The sequence below is a fragment of the Bufo gargarizans genome, chromosome 3 (genome assembly GCF_014858855.1).
Source record: "Bufo gargarizans isolate SCDJY-AF-19 chromosome 3, ASM1485885v1, whole genome shotgun sequence".
NCBI classification, from domain to species: Eukaryota; Metazoa; Chordata; class Amphibia; order Anura; family Bufonidae; genus Bufo; species Bufo gargarizans.
In genome coordinates, this window is record NC_058082.1 from 26159110 (window position 1) to 26175496 (window position 16387).

Consider the following 16387-nt stretch of genomic DNA (forward strand, 5'->3'; position numbering starts at 1 on the left):
TCAGGTATGGCAACATTTGTGCCCCCCCATCCAGGAAAAACAAAATGTCATCCGCATATAAGCATATTTTGTCTAATGTGCCCCTTCCCCCAAACCCCCTGATCTTATCGTCGGCTCGCACCTTACACGCCAACGGTTCCACAAATATGGCAAACAATAATGGGGAGAGTGGGCACCCCTGCCTCGTTCCCCTCTGCAACCCGATTGGCTCAGATATCTCCCCGTTTATTTTTATCCTCACCTTCGGATGGTAATACAACAATTGTACCCATCTAATAAATGTTTCCCCTAAGTTCAACTCGTGCATTATTTTCCAGAGGTATGCCCACTCCACCCTGTCAAACGCCTTTTCCGCGTCCAATGACAGGATGGAGTGGGCACCCTCACCACCCATCTGGATATTTAACAGTGCCCGTCGAATGTTCGTTTGAACCTGACGTTTTGGCACAAAACCCGACTGGTCTGGGTGTATTATTTTCCCTATAACTCTTTTTAAACGGTTTGCCAGCAGCTTAGCACATATTTTAAAATCAGTGTTGAGAAGAGAGATGGGGCGATACGAGTCCACCTTACTCTCATCCTTCCCCTTTTTCCCTATCAGAGTTATTACAGCCTCCGAGAGGGAGGCTGGAAGTTCACCCTTGTCCATTGCGTCGTTTAGAACCTGCAATAGAACTGGGAGAATAACGTCTCCATACCTTCTATATATCTCAAAAGGTAGACCATCCAGCCCAGGGCTAGTATTCCCCTTTATAGATTTCAAGGTATCCCGAAGTTCGTCTAATTCTATAGGTCCATTCAATAGTTCCCTGTCCTCCTCCGAGAGTCTGGGGAGCCGCACATCCTCCAAGAAGTGTTTTATATCCTCACACCCCCCCACTCCCTCCGAGGAGTAGAGGTCCTTATAATATTTGACAAATTCCTGCTCAATCTCTCCCGAGTCGGATGTTATCCCCCCATCTCTCCTCTCAACACACTTAATTCTATTCTCCCCCTTTTGACTGTATACAAGTGTGGCCAGCAGTCTCCCCGGCTTCCCGGATTTCCTGAAATACCGGGCCCCCTCAAAAAACACTTTTTGTTGTGCCTTATCTACCAGATAATTTTTTTATAGGGTTTTGGCCTCTTCTAGCTGAGCCGCCATTTCGGGGGATTTATTTTCCAGGAGCTCCTCTTCTATTTTCTTTATTTTGTCCCCCAGCTCTTTCTCCTTTTTAGCGAATTCCATTTTTAGGCCCTTGATTCTACCCACGAGGATACCCCGTAGGTATGCTTTAAATGCATCCCATACATACCCTATTTGTGTGGATCCCAAATTAATTTGCCAGTACTCCTCTATATCTGCAATTATACCGTCATCATTATTTATCAGGTTTAACCAGTGCGGATTCAGCCGAAACTCTCTTCTTTTTGACCTAACATTAGTTTTGAATGTCAAACTCACCGGGGAGTGGTCTGAGATACTATTAACCTCATACTTCATTTTGGAGATCTGGCCTATCAATTCTGGGCTAACTAATGCCATATCTATTCTTGACATCGTTTTACTCCCATGACTGAAACATGAGTATATTCGCTTGTCATCGTAAAGATATCTCCAAACATCTATCAGTGATAGTTCCTGAGTTATTCTTTTAAGAAGTGTTGGCTGAGTTATGTCATATTTATCGTTTGATGTCACTGAGTATCTATCTAGCTTACTATTCATCACACTGTTGAAATCTCCCATTACTAGTATGGGACATTTACCTCTGGAGTCTGCAAACTCCACTAGACGGTGAATAACACAGAGGGAGAATGGTGGTGGTATATAGCCTCTAGGATTAACGGGGGAGTTACCATTACACCTAGAGGCTCAGCTCTCTCTGCAACTGCCATACCCTCTGCACTATGATAGCAAGGGTCAAGCAAGTGTGATCACATTTACACTGCCTGGCCCTGTCAATCAAATGTAGTGCCCCGGAGCAGGGGTACTGTGAAGTCTGAACACTTGTCCATTTCCCCTATGCAAAGTTATAAACCTCTTACTTGATTTCACTTGAAAAGGTTAACTTGCACAGTTTAATACTGTGTAACTGCATTTTATATGTACAGTTGCAATAAAAAGTATGTGAACCCTTTGGAATGATATGGATTTCTGCACAAATTGGTCATAAAATGTGATCTGATCTTCATCTAAGTCACAACAATAGACAATCACAGTCTGCTTAACCTAATAACACACAAAGAATTAAATGTTACCATGTTTTTATTGAACACACCATGTAAACATTCACAGTGCAGGTGGAAAAAGTATGTGAACCCTTGGATTTAATAAGCGGTTGAACCTCCTTTGGCAGCAATAACTTCAACCAAACGTTTCCTGTAGTTGCAGATCAGACGTGCACAACTGGTCAGGAGTAATTCTTGACCATTCCTCTTTCCAGAACTGTTTCAGTTCAGCAATATTCTTGGGATGTCTGGTGTGAATCGCTTTCTTGAGGTCATACCACAGCATCTCAATCGGGTTGAGGTCAGGACTCTGACTGGGCCACTCCAGAAGGCGTATTTTCTTCTGTTTAAGCCATTCTGTTGTGGATTTACTTCTATGCTTTGGGTCGTTGTCCTGTTGCAACATCCATCTTCTGTTGAGCTTCAGCTGGTGGACAGATGGCCTTAAGTTCTCCTGCAAAATGTCTTGATAAACTTGGGAATTCATTTTTCCTTCGATGATAGCAATCCGTCCAGGTCCTGACGCAGCAATGAAGCCCCAAACCATGATGCCCCTACCACCATACTTCACAGTTGGGATGAGGTTTTGATGTTGGTGTGCTGTGCCTCTTTTTCTCCACACAACTTTGGTCTCATCTGTCCACAGAATATTTTGCCAGTACTGCTGTGGAACATCCAGGTGCTCTTGTGCAAACTGTAAACGTGCAGCAATGGTTTTTTTGGACAGCAGTGGCTTTCTCTGTGATATCCTCCCATGAAATCCATTCTTGTTTAGTGTTTTACGTATCATAGATTCGCTAACAGGGATGTTAGCATATGCCAGAGACTTTTGTAAGTCTTTAGCTGACACTCTAGGATTCTTCTTCACCTCATTGAGCAGTCTGCGCTGTGCTCTTGCAGTCATCTTTACAGGACGGTCACTCCTAGGGAGAGTAGCAGCAGTGCTGAACTTTCTCCATTTATAGACAATTTGTCTTACCGTGGACTGATGAACAGCAAGGCCTTTGGAGATACTTTTATAACCCTTTCCAGCTTTATGCAAGTCAATAATTCTTAATTGTAGGTCTTCTGAGAGCTCTTTTGTCCAAGGCATCATTCACATCAGGCAATGCTTCTTGTGAAAAGCAAACCCAGAACTGCTGTGTGTTTTTTTATAGGGCAGCTAACAAGCACCTCCAATCTCATCTCATTGATTGGACTCCAGTTGGCTGACACCTCACTCCAATTAGCTCTTGGAGATGTCATTAGTCTAGGGGTTCACATACTTTTTCCACCTGCACTGTGAATGTTTACATGGTGTGTTCAATAAAAATATGGTAACTATCAATTCTTTGTGTGTTATTAGGTTAAGCAGACTGTGATTGTCTATTGTTGTGACTTAGATGAAGATCAGATCACATTTTATGACCAATTTGTGCAGAAATCCATATAATTCCAAAGGGTTCACATACTTTTTCTTGCAACTGTATGTTGTAATATATCCTGTTCATCTGCACAGCTCTGTGGAAAGGGTTAATGAATACTGAAAGACTTTTAGGACTTTGAATGAGAAGCTGGTAATTCTCCACAGCTGCCATAGAGTTTACATGTTTTGGAGGGAAAAGCCAGACTTGTTTACCACCATAACCAGACAGCCTGACTTTGTGACTGTCTGGTTTTAGGTGTGTTGTTATGTCTGGAAACTTGTTTTGGTCTGAAAAAACTGCTGTGTCATTGCCATTGAGTATCATTGAAGCTCTAATGTAAGTCTATGACAGATGGTATTTGAAACAATGTATCTGTGCTGAGTTTCTCCACTCCACTCCTCCCACTAGAAGGTTATAGTCTAGCTAGAAATGGTATATAAGGACATAAGGAGAGTAGTCAGAGCCCCTGGTGTGCTGCAGTTAGGGAGCAGTGCTTGGAAGAGGAGACTGTGCCAGACTATGAGTGACCAGAAGAAGACGCTGAGACGGGGATACTCTGCCACAGACTCTGGATCACCAGCCTTGGACCAGGGTACCAGCCTTCTGAAGAGAGAGGGACCGCAAGCTCAGGCCTTTCCTCAGCATCAAACTCTTCTTCTGCCAGGGAGGAGACTGGAGAAGCCATCCCAATGCCTTGCATGTATTTTTTTGCACCTGAATTCCTCTAGTAAAGAAGCGCACTGGTTTACTGCCGACCCTGACTCTCTGGACTTATGTCCTATTGAGGTGCCCCACGCCTTACCATCAATTTCGGAGAGCAGCAAGACATGGTGATACCTCAACGTTGTCCAGGGGACTCAGCGTAGCGTTGAGGCCACACCAAACCCGGCCACTGCACAAAGTGCAGGGGGAGCAGCTGTTGCAGAGAGAGCGGAGTCTCTAGGTGTAATGGCAATGCCCCCATTGCTCCTAGAGGCTTATTTGCACATATTTAAACATCATTTCTCTCAGCAACGCGGGCACATATGATTATCAGACCAACACAGATGCCTTCAGCTGCATGTAACAGGTCAGCCGGTTTTATGGGTACAAATCTGCTTAGATGCCCTTTAAAATATTTTGCGACATTTTGCATGTTCTAAAAGTGGCTAGGAAAGTGGATTTGGCTAGCCAGATTTATGAAATGGGACTAATTGTCACAAGTAAAGGGTCAGTGTAGAAAGCAGAGTAACATCTCAAGACAGACTCCTGCAAAACTGACTTTAAAAAATTCCCCCTGATGAATTTCTCCTTGTGCCACGCAGGGGATTTGCAGCTCTGAGTCACAAAAACAAGTCTTTGTCCGCTACGAGGATAAATCAATTTGGAGCTATTTAGATTGAAAGTAAGAAAATGGTGTTGAAGGACGGACAGAGGCTTCATCTATTAACTAGCAGAGTCATATCATGGTTCCTCTATTATATACACAGAAAACACACGGTAAAGTGCAAACAATAAAACTTTAATAGAAATATAAAACGTGTTACAAATAACATTAGAATGTCCTATAGGTATCAAAGGTCCATCGTCATACTGATAAAGCGCAGATACGGCACCAGTCCCTGTTCAGTTCACAAGGGCAGTGTCTTCCAGTCAGATCTGTCCTGCCGTTACTAGAAGTACAGTGTACAACAACTTATAAGTAAAACAAGGTGTTTGAAAGCTCAATTCTTGGCTCTCGGTGGATGCTCTGCCCAACAAGGAAGGTGAGTTTATGGGCGTACTGGCATGGAGCGGGCACACGGATCACACCCTGTGAAGAAAAAACAAAAATCAAGATGAAACAAATAATATCTAATCTCCTTGCACTAAACTGCACTGTTCACACCACCTCCCACCAAGTCTATAATACAATAATTTAGATTTGGCAAGAGGAAGTCAAGATAGCCGCTCAGGAGTGGGATAAATGCCTGCTCTTCCCGGAGGAGTCTAAATATTCCAATAGAGTGGGAAAGCATGCCAAAAAGTCAATCAAATCTGCATTAACTGTTCGAAATTACTTAAAGGGGTTGTCCCGGAGCTGAACCCCGACTTATCCCCATTTTTACCCAGGCAGGCCCTCTGATGCTCTCCGTTGACCTACAGTGTATTGCGCAGGTCAAGTGCTGTTTGTTTATATTATTACAGTGCTAGGCGCTGGCTTCCGCCTAGCAGTGTTCCCGGTTCCACATCACCGGCACTAATGGGCAGGCTTTAGCACTGCAGCTAGGTTAGGGCAGCGCTAAAGCCCACCTATTAGTGCCAGCGACATCACTGGGCTCACTGCTAGGCGGAAGCCTCCGCTTAGCGTATCCATAGAGAGCCCGGAACGTCCCTGGATTTCCAGAAAAAGCCTTTGCCCTGCGCATGAAATACTCCGATGCTCATATCAAGGGGGCTGCCTGGGTGAAAACGGGGATATGTCCGGGTTCAGCTCTAAACCCTGACAACCCCTTTAAAATAATTTGATCAACCCGTTGCAGCGGTGCCTTTACAGACAGTGACACTGTCTATCAGGACGTGAGAAGGGGTCTGCTGGTTCCCTCAGGGACAGCATGGCTGGGGCTCCCCCTATATCATCCAGCTCACTCCCAGCCACAGGCAATAAGTGGGTCTCCCTCTGTCTGCCCATCAGTGCCCTGCAACGTGGGTCCCATTTTCTATAAAACCATCATCACTGACCGAAATATGTAAGTCACTGTAAAAATTTTTTTTTAAGACAGCTGTCATCTGTGTGTGATGTTAACCAGTGATGTGCAGACATATAACAGGATTGTAGGGATCATTAGCGAGTGACAGAGGCCAACCATCACTTGCTTATTATCTAAGTAACCCAATAACCAGCACCACTCACAGCTGTCCTATCTGTTAGATCCTTATTCCACAACCGTTTTATTTAAATCTTCTATACTTTATGCCTCAGCGTTTTCCATCAGTGATCTTGAGACAAAACCAGGAGCGGCTCTAAACACAGAACAGGAGCAGATCTTTCCCTTATACCTTATGTCTGTGGAGGCTCCAATCACTGATGGAAATCACTGACAGAACACTGACTGTGTAAATGAGGCATTACACAGTTTTTTTTGTAAGTCATTTTTAACTCCTATATATGTAAGAGAAAAGTGCCTGTCAAATGACAAAAAAACACAAATACCTAAATAAAAAAACGCCAAGAAAAAAATGTTTTTGTCTATAGTGAATTTAATAATTCACTTCATATTCTAAAGTAACATTTAGACACATAAAAAGGCGGAAAGCTAAAAGTAGCAAAAACACGAAAAAAACCCGGTGTGAAACCAGCCATAAAGAGCTACTGGTAAATGCATCTTTTTTGAGGACATTTTTTTTCTTCTTTTTTTATTATTAGAAATATTCAAATTGTCAGAGAAAATGTAAAAAAAGGAATAAAATATCAGCATAACATGGACACACTCAGATTGCTGTACTTCAGGTAACTGTTACTTTTTTATTTCGGTCACATCTTCGCTAGACTTCGGTAATATCTCTAGTGTGTCTGGGAAACTCGATGGCTCAGTGTTCAGCTCCTCCAGACCCTGACGATTTCTAGACGTCTCCGGTCGTGTGGATAGGCATCATTTCATGAATCCTGTCTCGCTGTGACTAATGGCCTCTCCGCTGTGTGTTTGGTGACGGGTGACGTTTCTGGGGATCTGCATCAGTCCGATAATTCCAGGTTATGTCAGGAAAACTCACCCTGGACAGTTTATTCTCACACTGAGACCCCAGCTCCGTGACTGCGATGACTAAAGTTTCCATATATATCAGCAGCTAATAAACTGTTACGGTCCAGTCCTGGCATGGATTTTGCTTTAAAACTGTTGCACGACGAATCTGGGGCAAAATCTGCGGGTTTATTGCAGATTACGCCCCGTTCATTGCACAAAAATTACAAATCCAAAAATACAATAAATATACTGCAGATTAGTGTTGATCGCAAATATTGGCACTTCGAGAATTCACGAATATCTAGAATATAGTGCTATATCGTGAATATTCTAGATTTGTTTTTTCATCCGTACCCATGATCCCTCACTGCTTCTTGCTTGTGGGCCAATGAGAAGGCTGCAATGTCTTTGACATTAGGAGTAGTGTACTGCTGCAGATGCCCTAGATTCTGTACTTTGGTGAACCGCAAACTAAGCTGTAGAAACCAGTGTCAGGCAGCTGCTGCCAAGGCCAATAAGATAATGGGTTGCATCAGAAGGGGCATAGATGCCCGTGATAAGAACATAGTCCTGCCACTTTACAAATCACTAGTCAGACCACACATGGAGGACTGGGTACAGTTCTGGGCTCCTGTGAACAAGGCAGACATAGCAGAGCTGGAGAGGGTCCAGAGGAGGGCAACTAAAGTAATAACTGGAATGGGGCAACTACAGTACCCTGAAAGATTATCAAAATTAGGGTTATTCACTTTAGAAAAAAGACGACTGAGGGGAGATCTAATAACCATGTATATATATCAGGGGTCAGTACAGAGATCTCTCCCATCATCTATTTATCCCCAGGACTGTGACTGTGACGAGCGGACATCCTCTGCGTCTGGAGGAAAGAAGGTTTGTACACAAACATAGAAGAGGATTCTTTACGGTAAGAGCAGTGAGACTATGGAGCTCTCTGCCTGAGGAGGTGGTGATGGTGAGTACAATAAAGGAATTCAAGAGGAGCCTGGATGTATTTCTGGAGCGTAATAATATTACAGGCTATAGCTACTAGAGAGGGGTCGGGGATCCAGGGAGTTATTCTGATTGCCTGAGTCGGGAAGGAATTTTTTCCCCTAAAGTGAGGAACATTGGCTTCTACCTCACAGTTTTTTTTTTGCCGTCTTCTGGATCAACTTGCAGGATAACAGGCCGAACTGGATGGACAGATGTATTTTTTTGGCCTTATATACTATGTTACTATTCAATCCGCTACGTGTGAGGTCACTCCATCCACATACACTGTACTGTAAATGGCTCGGGATTTTCAATAAAAAATCGTCATTCACCCTTGAAGGGGTCTTCTGGGACTGATGGCCTATGCTCAGGAGAGGTCATCAATATCTGGTAGGGGTCCGAATTGCAAACAGCTGTTGCAGTGGGCCATGATGCTCAGGCAAGCGCTGTAGCCGCTCCTTCTGCCTGCGATTTCACGTCCATTGGTCACATGGCATTTGAGGAGCTCATTCCTATTGAAGTCAACGGATCTGAGCTGCAAACAGCTGACAGGTGGGGGTGCCGGGAGTCACATATCCCCACCAATACTATAGGTCATCAATTTTTTTATTTCTGGAGAACTCATTTAACACTGATGTCGTCTCTTTAAAGATGCCTCCATAGCCACAGGGTGACTGCTGTTTTATACTTCAGACACCCCGGGCTAATGTCTGCGATCAGCAATAATGCAGATCGCAGACATTTAAGCCTTCAGATGCTATGGTCAATTGTGACCACAGCATCTGAGGGGGCTTGTCCCTGGGAGCAGCAAAATCACCATGTCCTCAAAGGGTTCAATGTCAGGGGGGTGTGATGTCATATTTTAGGATGTGAATATAAACATATGATCCTTAGCTATTTCCCTCTTCACAACCAATTTTGCTTTTAATTGTTCCAATGCATCCAAAATGAAAACATTTGTAACTTTGAAATATACTTAAAGGGGTATTCTAGCCAAGAGCATTTATGATCTATCCATGCATGTGCTCTGCAGTTTGCATCATTGCTATAGACTCTGAATAAAGCGTCAGCCCACATGGTCATCCACCACTTCTTTCAAACTTCTCCAAGCTGTGGTTGTGTAAATCAGTGGGAATAGAGCTCCGGGGTCCCCTTCTCCAGTAGTCAGCAGGTCCCCACTGGTTGGACCCCCATTCATCTAACATCGATAGCCCTTTAATTAAAAATCTATTTTTTTTCTACAGCATCAATACAGGCCTGTGTGTCTCCATAGTAACAGACAACAAACGGACCTTGTGTAGTCACATCCCACAGCCATAGGCTTTTATATCTGTTCCCTACTTCGTTAGTAGTTATCAAGTGGGAAGTGACTACTGGAAGGGAAGCAAAGTGCATGTAGTCGTCGTGGCCTGGGCTCCAAGATGACTTTTTGCAATAAAATCATGGGTTACTTACCGACTTTTTGTGCTCCCTGAACTCTTAAGGCTAGTTTCACACTAGAGCTTTTAGATCTGGCCTGTCGGATCTCTCTGCATTCCCGCACTGCCGGAAGCTACCGCTTTGCCTTCCAGGCCCATTCACTATTATGGGGTCCGGTAGAGATCCGGCTGCAACCCAGCAAATATGCAGAGAATTGGCAGGACTGAAACTACTGCGCTTGGCATGTTTGCCGGGTTGCGGACGGATCTCCACTTGTCTACATTAGAGTTAATGGGGTTGTCTTGTAGGTGGGGGTCCCCCCCACTGGGACCCGCACCTATATCAAAACACGGAGCGGGCCAAAGTGGTGGCTGGAGCACTCCGGGTTTTATCCAGGTACGGCCATCACCAAGCTCTCTCCCCATAGAAGTGAATAGGAGCACACCGCGCATGAACATCCGCCTCTCCCATTTACTTCTATGGGCCCAACGGAAATAGCCGAGCCACGGCTTGCCTATTTTTGGCAGCCCTATAGAAAATTTATGGAGGGCGGCAGTGCATGTGCAGTGTGCCCTCCACCACTTTCGGTGCTCCGTTCTCGATATAGTGTCAGCCTTAATTGCCGCAGGATAAAAGCTCCTTCACCTGCTCTCTAAAAACACCTTTAGCACAATTTAGAAAAAGACGGCACGAGTCGCTCCGTTCTCGATATAGGTGCAGGTCCCAGCGGTGGGACTCTCACCTATCAGACAATGGGGGCATATGCCAGCGATATGCCCCCATTGTCTGAGATGAGACAACTCCTTTAATAGACATCTACAGATATCTAATGCTAGTGTGAACTAGCCTAAGTGATGCAACAATAACAAAAATGTAGACATAAGTTAAGGCCTATATTACCTCTAATCGTTACCACTTATATAGGTTTTTAAAAGAATTGCCCAATATTTTTAACCTTTTAAATGATCCTCTGCTGTGATCTAAAGAAATATGTATCCAAATGCCTGCAATCACTCTAGTGCCTCAGAAATGCAGTGGGAAGTTCCAGGCTGGTGCACATGCTAATAACCACCAGCAGAGGTCACTCCAGCCCAGACATTGCAGATGATGCTGCCTTCTCCCGCAGTCTTCATCGGATAAATCTCCGACATTCTCACAGATCTGGAATTATCCGTGCAGTATTAATACATGCAGAAAAGCACAGATGCAGTAATGTCCTGTGTGACACCTATTACATTCAGTAGAAAGCCGGGGTGGCTCTGCGTCCTTCCTAATAAAGGAGTGCCAACCCTCTACGACATATATATGCCCTAATACTTAAAGTAACACGGAGAGAACAGACGCAGGCAGTGGTGACCACTCACCTGCCAGTTGTAGTACAGGTGGCACATTTTGTAGGTGAGGCGCTGCAGGTGGTCCGGTTTCAGACAGTTGCTGTCGTACAAAACGTTGTAGTAGGTGGGATTCACCGTTCCCTGCCGAGCGTTCTGGCTTATGAGGAAAAAGTCATACCTAGGGGAGAGGAGGCAGATGTCATAGTACACGGAAGAAAAGTGACCGCCTGTCATTTATTACTGCACTGATGGAGTATACACACCACCACAATGGATTTGAAATGAAACGAACAAGATGTGCTTTACCTGCAGACTGTCAGCTGTAATTTGAGGGTATTTACATCCAAATCAGGTGAACGGTGTAGGAATTACAACAGTTTGCATATGTGCCTCCCACTTGTTAAGGGACCGAAAGTAATGGGACAGAATATTAATCATAAATCAAACTTTCACTTTTTAATACTTGGTTGCAAATCCTTTGCAGTCAATTACAGCCTGAAGTCTGGGAACATAGACATCACCAGACGCTGGGTTTCATCCCTGGTGATGCTCTGCCAGGCCTCTACTGCAACTGTCTTCAGTTCCTGCTTGTTCTTGGGGCATTTTCCCTTCAGTTTTGTCTTCAGCAAGTGAAATGCATGCTCAATCGGATTCAGGTCAGGTGATTGACTTGGCCATTGCATAACATTCCACTTCTTTCCCTTAAAAAACTCTTTGGATGCTTTTGCAGTATACTTTGGGTCATTGTCCATCTGCACTGTGAAGCGCCGTCCAATGAGTTCTGAAGCATTTGGCTGAATATGAGAAGATAATATTGCCCGAAACACTTCAGAATTTATCCTGCTGCTTTTGTCAGCATTCACATCATCAATAAATACAAGAGAACCAGTTCCATTGGCAGCCATACATGCCCACGCCATGACACTACCACCACCATGCTTCACTGATGAGGTGGTATGCTTAGGATCATGAGCAGTTCCTTTCCTTCTCCATACTCTTCTCTTCCCATCGCTCTGGTACAAGTTGATCTTGGTCTCATCTGTCCATAGGATGTTGTTCCAGAACTGTGAAGGCTTTTTTAGATGTTGTTTGGTAAACTCTAATCTGGCCTTCCTATTTTTGAAGCTCACCAATGGTTTACATCTTGTGGTAAACCCTCTGTATTCACTCTGGTGAAGTCTTCTCTTGATTGTTGACTTTGACACACATACACCTACCTCCTGGAGAGTGTTCTTGGTCTGGCCAACTGTTGTGAAGGGTGTTTTCTTCACCAGGGAAAGAATTCTTCGGTCATCCACCACAGTTGTTTTCCGTTGTCTTCTGGGTCTTTTGGTGTTGCTGAGCTCACCGGTGCGCTCCTTCTTTTTAAGAATGTTCCAAACAGTTGTTTTGGCCACACCTAATGTTTTTGCCATCTCTCTGATGGGTTTGTTTTGTTTTTTCAGCCTAATGGAGGCTTGCTTCACTGATAGTGACAGCTCTTTGGATCTTATCTTGAGAGTTGACAGCAACAGATTCCAAATGCAAATAGCACACAGGAAATGAACTCTGGACCTTTTATCTGCTCATTGTAATTGGGGTAATGAGGGAATAACACACACCTGGCCATGGAACAGCTGAGAATCAAATCGTCCTATTACGTTTGGTCCCTTAACAAGTGGGAGGCACATATGCAAACTGCTGTAATTCCTGCACCGTTCACCTGATTTGGATGTAAATTCCCTCAAATTAAAGCTGACAGTCTGCAGGTAAAGCACATCTTGTTCGTTTCATTTCAAATCCATTGTGGTGGTGCATAGAGCCAAAAATGTTAGAATTGTTTCGATGTCCCAATATTTATGGACCTGACTGTATACGAATATGGACACAAATCAGAAGGTTCATGCCCCAGAAACTGAAATCTGCTCCATCTTGGACCCTATTAGTACCTGGGCACATTCCTAGAAAGATTTTAGAAAACTATTGAAAAGGTTCAGCACAACTGATCTACATCAATGACCGCTCACACTGCTACTGACACGGACGCTCACACTGCTACTGACATGACCGCTCACACTGCTACTGACACGGCTGCTCACACTGCTACTGACACGACTGCTCACACTGCTACTGAGTCTGACACGACTGCTCACACTGCTACTGACACGACCGCTCACACTGCTACTGACACGGCCGCTCACACTGCTACTGACACGACCGCTCACACTGCTACTGACACGACCGCTCACACTGCTACCGACACGACCGCTCACACTGCTACCGACACGGCCGCTCACACTGCTACCGACACGGCCGCTCACACTGCTACCGACACGGCCGCTCACACTGCTACCGACACGGCCGCTCACACTGCTACCGACACGGCCGCTCACACTGCTACCGACACGACCGCTCACACTGCTACCGACACGACCGCTCACACTGCTACTGACACGACCGCTCACACTGCTACTGACACGACCGCTCACACTGCTACTGACACGACCGCTCACACTGCTACTGACACGACCGCTCACACTGCTACTGACACGACCGCTCACACTGCTACTGACACGACCGCTCACACTGCTACTGACACGGCCGCTCACACTGCTACTGACACGACTGCTCACACAGCTACTGACACGACCGCTCACACTGCTACTGACACGACCGCTCACACTGCTACTGACACGACCGCTCACACTGCTACTGACACGACCGCTCACACTGCTACTGACACGACCGCTCACACTGCTACTGACACGGCCGCTCACACTGCTACTGACACGACTGCTTACGCTGCTACTGACACGACCGCTCACGCTGCTACTGACACGGCCGCTCACCCAGCTACTGATATGAATACTCACACTGCTATTGACTTCAGAATGGTTTTGCAGAAATAAGTTATCTCTACTTTGATTGATGAAAATGATGAAAATTTTAAAAATGAAAATCAGACATCATATAGTACATGACTCAGCCCTAGAACCAGCCCTGTACCTCTCATGGATCCAGAGATCCCCCCATTTATTGCTTCAATTGTTCTGCTAGATTGATTTCAGGCTTTTACTGTAACCGCCCCACTTTCTAAAATAAGATTTGGCTAGTGACAGCTGTAGATTTAGTGAGGTGGACTGAGAAATTAGGAAAAGAGCAAACAGCAGGTGGCGCTATACAGAAACATTTTATTGAATAACTCTCTGGCCATACTGAATTGTTAATTAAACGCAATTACAGAAGTATTCAGATCCAGGTGCTAGTTTGTAAAATGTAGAATATTTTTCATGGCACAACTCCTTTCCTGCTTTCTCGAGCACAGTGATTATATTCTACAAATGATTTACAGGTCGAGAGGTTACTTGCCATTCTGGTCTTGTAGCTTCATTGTCCACAATGGTTCCCAGTGGGGGGTTCTGTAATCCTCGATGAGATTGACTGAAGAACCTGGTGGTGCATCTCTTCCTCACCACAACCACAGTGACCCTAGGGCTAAGGCAGATAATTAGTGCGAACCTCACAAGTGTTGTATAAAATTTAAAAAGGTTGTAGAAAAAATAAATTTTGCTGCTTACTTCCAGAAACAGCGCCACACCTATCCATGGGCTGTGTCTGGTATTGCAACCCTAAGTCAATTAAGTGAGCTGGATTGATTTTGAGGGAAAACCCCAGCACTTATCTCCTCCTCACACATGGATGGACCGTCTGGTGTGGAGGACACCATGAATGGAAATGTCCAGACCTGGGCTCTGCATTCAAGTTGCTACATAATGGGAGCAGACAGTGCCTAGGATCCGCCATGTCTATATGTGATATTACTAGGCATCCTTTAAGGAGTCATTCCTCCTGCTGTGACGCTGCAGGAGATGCGACTACTCAATGATGGTTGGGTTCCCAGCTACAGGGCTCCCTGCCATCAGCTTATTATCAGCGAGCCCTTCAAACAAAAAGGAACAACCACTCTAAGGGCCCTCTTGTTCAGATGCATTTACATTCCGCAATCATTCCCTCTGTATGGGGGTGACCGACTGTCACTACAAGCGTTCATCCCCATAAAGTTTCATTGCTTGTCGGCAGCAAATCCCAGTCTACACAGGGCGTGACAAATGATGTGTCCTTCCTGAACTTTCATCTAGGCTCACCATATCCAGAGATGAACCCCGCCAGATGATCCGCTTTGAAAATACACAACAAAAAGGCATGATTGTGCAATGCTCTGCTGGGAGTTGTTTGTGATCTATGTGGGGCCTCCCTGTGGTTGCAGCCTCTCGAGGGTTTTGCTAACGTTGTGGTACTGTACTGAATTTGTATCTTGAGAAATTGGGGTCCTTGACAAAATTACCGGAAAGGGGGAACAAACTTATACTTTCTATAAGGGTATATTATAGAAGCTCTAAGTTAAAGATTAGAAATATGCTTTCGGTCACTTCTGTACGAAGGAAAATTATAATGGATTTGTGCCTCTTCCATTTTCTGAAACCCACTCCTGGTTTTGTCTTGCAAATACTGATGAAAAATACTGAATGGCTATTCCTTTCCTAGGCGTGCCTGATAGGTGATGCTTATCCCTACCTCTAGAAACCTCGGGAGAACAGTGTTCCTGTGACCTTCCTTTGCCAAGTCCCGATGACTGCATTCTCCATACACCATAACTGAAGTCTGTGGGGGCTCGGCTCTTTCTGCAAGTTCAATGAAGAGGGCTGCACAAATGCACAGCCACCTCTCCACTCACTGCAGTGTATGGAGAATGCAGCAAATTGGAACAGCTGAATGGGAGGGGGGGGGGGGGGGGGGTAACCACTTTGTATTATCAGCAGAAAGCTACAGAGGATCACTATACAGAGACCAGTCTGTGAAAACAGTGACTGAGCATGTGTGACCACCAGCACTTAGCTCAGCAGATGGACATTCACAATGCTATATACTGTGAACACCAGATGGCGCCATACTATGCAAGCACACGTGCATCCATTCACTGGATTGCTTTGCGACATCACGTCAACAGCCAGAACTGTTTATTATAATCCATGAAATGAGTATGAAATCAATTGATCGGAGAACCTCTTTAAAGTCACCCACAAATGCATGCTTCCACTACTGCTGCCATACCTGTATGCAGGCTGGGACTGTTTAAAGAAGCCAAGAAGTTGAGGGATTTCATACTGAACAACCATCTGCAGCTGTCCATCTCCAACTCCATCCCGGTAGATGATTATACGGTTGGGCAAGTCGTTATTACATTTTTGCCACTTTTCAATAGCGCCTGAAGTGAAGACACAGAATGACATGACACAAGCAGGTTGTATTAATAGTGAAGTCACCTGGAGGATCATGTGGG

At 44.9% G+C, this 16387-nt stretch overlaps 1 protein-coding gene across 1 annotated transcript in view; it reads right to left on the reverse strand.

Annotated features, from left to right (window-relative positions):
- Positions 1 to 5252: 5252 nt before the first annotated feature.
- PIWIL4 (piwi like RNA-mediated gene silencing 4) overlaps positions 5253 to 16387 on the reverse strand; it is an 86956-nt gene continuing 75821 nt past the window's right edge. The window contains exons 13-16 of the mRNA XM_044286716.1: positions 16159 to 16312; positions 14416 to 14541; positions 11098 to 11245; positions 5253 to 5409 (exon numbers count right to left, since the gene is read on the reverse strand). Coding sequence (XP_044142651.1) covers positions 5293 to 5409; positions 11098 to 11245; positions 14416 to 14541; positions 16159 to 16312 — 545 coding nt within the window. The 3' untranslated portion in view covers positions 5253 to 5292. The remainder of the gene's footprint in view (positions 5410 to 11097; positions 11246 to 14415; positions 14542 to 16158; positions 16313 to 16387) is intronic.